Source organism: Phytophthora parasitica (assembly GCF_000247585.1).
Source record: "Phytophthora parasitica INRA-310 unplaced genomic scaffold supercont2.92, whole genome shotgun sequence".
NCBI classification, from domain to species: domain Eukaryota; phylum Oomycota; class Peronosporomycetes; order Peronosporales; family Peronosporaceae; genus Phytophthora; species Phytophthora nicotianae.
In genome coordinates, this window is record NW_008649078.1 from 187175 (window position 1) to 189764 (window position 2590).

The 2590-nt window shown below is 55.5% G+C and overlaps 3 protein-coding genes across 3 annotated transcripts; all 3 read left to right on the forward strand.

The window, feature by feature from the left end:
* Positions 1-76: 76 nt before the first annotated feature.
* PPTG_18759 (hypothetical protein) lies at positions 77-823 on the forward strand (the record flags this gene model as incomplete). The annotated part of the gene is made up of 3 exons (XM_008916997.1): positions 77-233; positions 303-410; positions 471-823. 3 exons carry the CDS (start codon positions 77-79, stop codon positions 821-823), a joined length of 618 nt encoding a protein of 205 aa, XP_008915245.1.
* A 390-nt stretch (positions 824-1213) lies between these two features.
* On the forward strand, positions 1214-1970 carry PPTG_18760 (NADH-ubiquinone oxidoreductase 20 kDa subunit, mitochondrial; the record flags this gene model as incomplete). The annotated part of the gene is made up of 3 exons (XM_008916998.1): positions 1214-1391; positions 1454-1561; positions 1618-1970. The coding sequence occupies 3 exons, from the start codon at positions 1214-1216 to the stop codon at positions 1968-1970; spliced, it is 639 nt and encodes a 212-aa protein (XP_008915246.1).
* A 385-nt stretch (positions 1971-2355) lies between these two features.
* Positions 2356-2557, forward strand: PPTG_24415 (hypothetical protein; the record flags this gene model as incomplete). Its single annotated transcript, XM_008917004.1, has 1 exon — positions 2356-2557. A coding segment is annotated over exon 1 (186 nt), but the record flags the coding sequence as incomplete, so codon positions are not given.
* Positions 2558-2590: the final 33 nt, after the last annotated feature.

Below are 2590 nucleotides of genomic sequence, written 5' to 3' on the forward strand. Positions count from 1 at the left end.
TCGTCTTTCACAGGTATTTTGGTGGTTGTGGCCTCCCTAGCGGGCGGCTAGAATCGATCGACCTCTGTAGCCCACCATGCTGTCTCTCGTGCGCCGCTCAGGAGCTCTGGCCCGGACGCCCGCCGTCCGCTGCGCCTCGGCGGTTCCCGCCACCTCTACGTCCTCGGCTCCCGCCGAGCGCGGCAACATCCAGGAGCTGCTGGCCGGCAACGCCACTGCCCGCAACGGCGTCGGTACGTCCTTCTCCAGACAATCCCTCGACCTGTAGATGCCTTTTAACCGTAATAATTATCCCCTCATAGAGTACGTCGTGTCCCGCGTCGATGATCTGGTGAACTGGGGTCGCAAGAGCTCGCTGTGGCCCATCACGTTCGGTCTGGCCTGCTGCGCCGTCGAAATGATGCACTCCGGTACGTCGTGTGTCCTCTTTCTCGCTGCTTCTCAAGCTAACGCTTATCTCCACATTGCAGCTGGTTCTCGTTACGATTTCGAGCGTATGGGTATGGTGTTCCGTGCGTCGCCGCGTCAGACGGACGTGATGATCGTCGCTGGAACGCTTACCAACAAGATGGCGCCGGCTCTGCGTCGCGTGTACGACCAGATGCCCGAGCCGCGATACGTGGTCTCCATGGGCAGTTGTGCCAATGGTGGTGGCTACTATCACTACTCGTACGCTGTGGTGCGCGGCGTGGACCGTGTCATCCCCGTGGATATCTACGTGCCCGGCTGCCCGCCCACAGCCGAAGCGCTGCTGTTCGGTCTCATGCAGCTTCAGAAGAAGGTCAAGGGCAACAAGTCGCTGTTGCTCAAGTTGAGGAAGTAGACACTCGGCGTTGGCTTGCTTGGCTCAGGGAGATAATGCTGTACCGAGCATCTGTATAACGTTGAGAGAAGACAAAAGCAAAATGAATCTGGATGAACACTACACCACATGTGTCTACCATAATTACGTACCTCCTGGCCGCGGTGTAGATACCGGTAATGAACCATGTTGAGTTCCATGCAGTAATCACTTGGATCGTTGAAAGTTCAATGCTGAGTTGTCTGAACGAAACAAGCTCGAACTTCATTGGCCTGTTCCTAGTAGCTTGACATCATCGTCGTCGCGAGTAAACGGAGGGCTACAAATTGGTAGGCCTTGAGGCCATATCCGCTGTAGCCTCCTCGAGACCAGAGCACATTCTTGAGAACCCAGGTAGCTGGTTTAAAGTTCATGTTGCGCGCTGGCTCAAAACTTCTTCGACGTGGCGTGTCAACGCCTACAACTGGAGTCGCTAGTTGCGATCGTGTCTTCCACACGACTTCAACTGTGGCGAGCGAGTCTGCGCTTCAGCAACGTGGTGACATCGGAGATCTTCTTGCTGGCAATGCTGTAGCGCGAAATGGAGCTGGTACGTCCCATGGAAAGGTGTTAGCTGTGCTTCGCTTCTAACAAACGCCTTGTGGTCTGAAGAGTACGTCATGTCTCGCCTCGACGACTTGATGAACTGGAGTAAAAAGAGCTCCTTGTGGCCTCTATCCTTTGGACTGGCCTGCTGCGCCGTCGAGATGATGCACACCGGTACGCTGCCTCTTGGTTCTGTGTCCAATTCACCACAGCTAACTGTACCCCCAAAGCCGGCTCCCGTTACGACTTTGAGCGTATGGGTCTGCTCTTCCGTGCGTCGCCTCGATGCACCGACGTCATGATCGTCGCTGGCACCGTCACCAACAAGATGGCGCCTGCCCTCCGTCGCATTTACGACCAAATGCCCGAGCCAAAGTTCGTCATCTCGATGGGAAGCTGCGCGAACGGTGGCGGTTACTACCACTACTCATACTCCGTGGTGCGAGGTGTGAATCGCATCATCCCGGTGGACATCTACGTGCCAGGGTGTCCTCCGACTGCCGAAGCCCTGCTGTTCGGTGTCATGCAGCTCCAGAAGAAACTTAAGGGCAACAAGTCGCTCTTGCTTAAGCTGCGCAAGTGAGACTGCATCAAGGTGAGGTCCTAGTGATCATAGCGCGTCCATCTTGGCAACGGACTCCGTTACGGAGGGGGTGGCCATCATCGGGGCAGCGTAATCTTGCCAAGCCGTCATCAAGGCAGAACACTTGGTTTCACTATGGTCTGTAATTTCTTTAGAGCTTGTACATGTACACTGTCCTCAGATTCAGTGTCTCGTCAAGTGACCTCATACTTATCGCTAGTGTTTTGTCCTCTCACTTGAGCAACCACCTTCTTTTGCAACCCAGGCGAGGTGGCCATCATCACTAGCAAAGGTACAGCGCAATCTGCCGTTGTCCCTGGACTGGGCCGTGATCCTGGCCGCAGATTCCTCTGGTACAGTCTCTCCGAACAATTTGAGCTTTCTGCCTCAATCGACCACCATGTTCCACGTCGGCTCTCAAATTCTGCCCCGTAGTGCTCGTCCTGTGTTCGCCAGCTCCACGAGGGCGATCCAGGCCTCTACGGTGGCTGGGGCTCAGGTTCAGCCTCAAGAGGAGCTGCAGATCTCCCAACGTGGCAACGTCGCCGACCTACTTAAGGGCAACTCCGCAGCTCGAGACAGCGCCGGTAGGTTGCATACATATTTTCTACTCTACCATT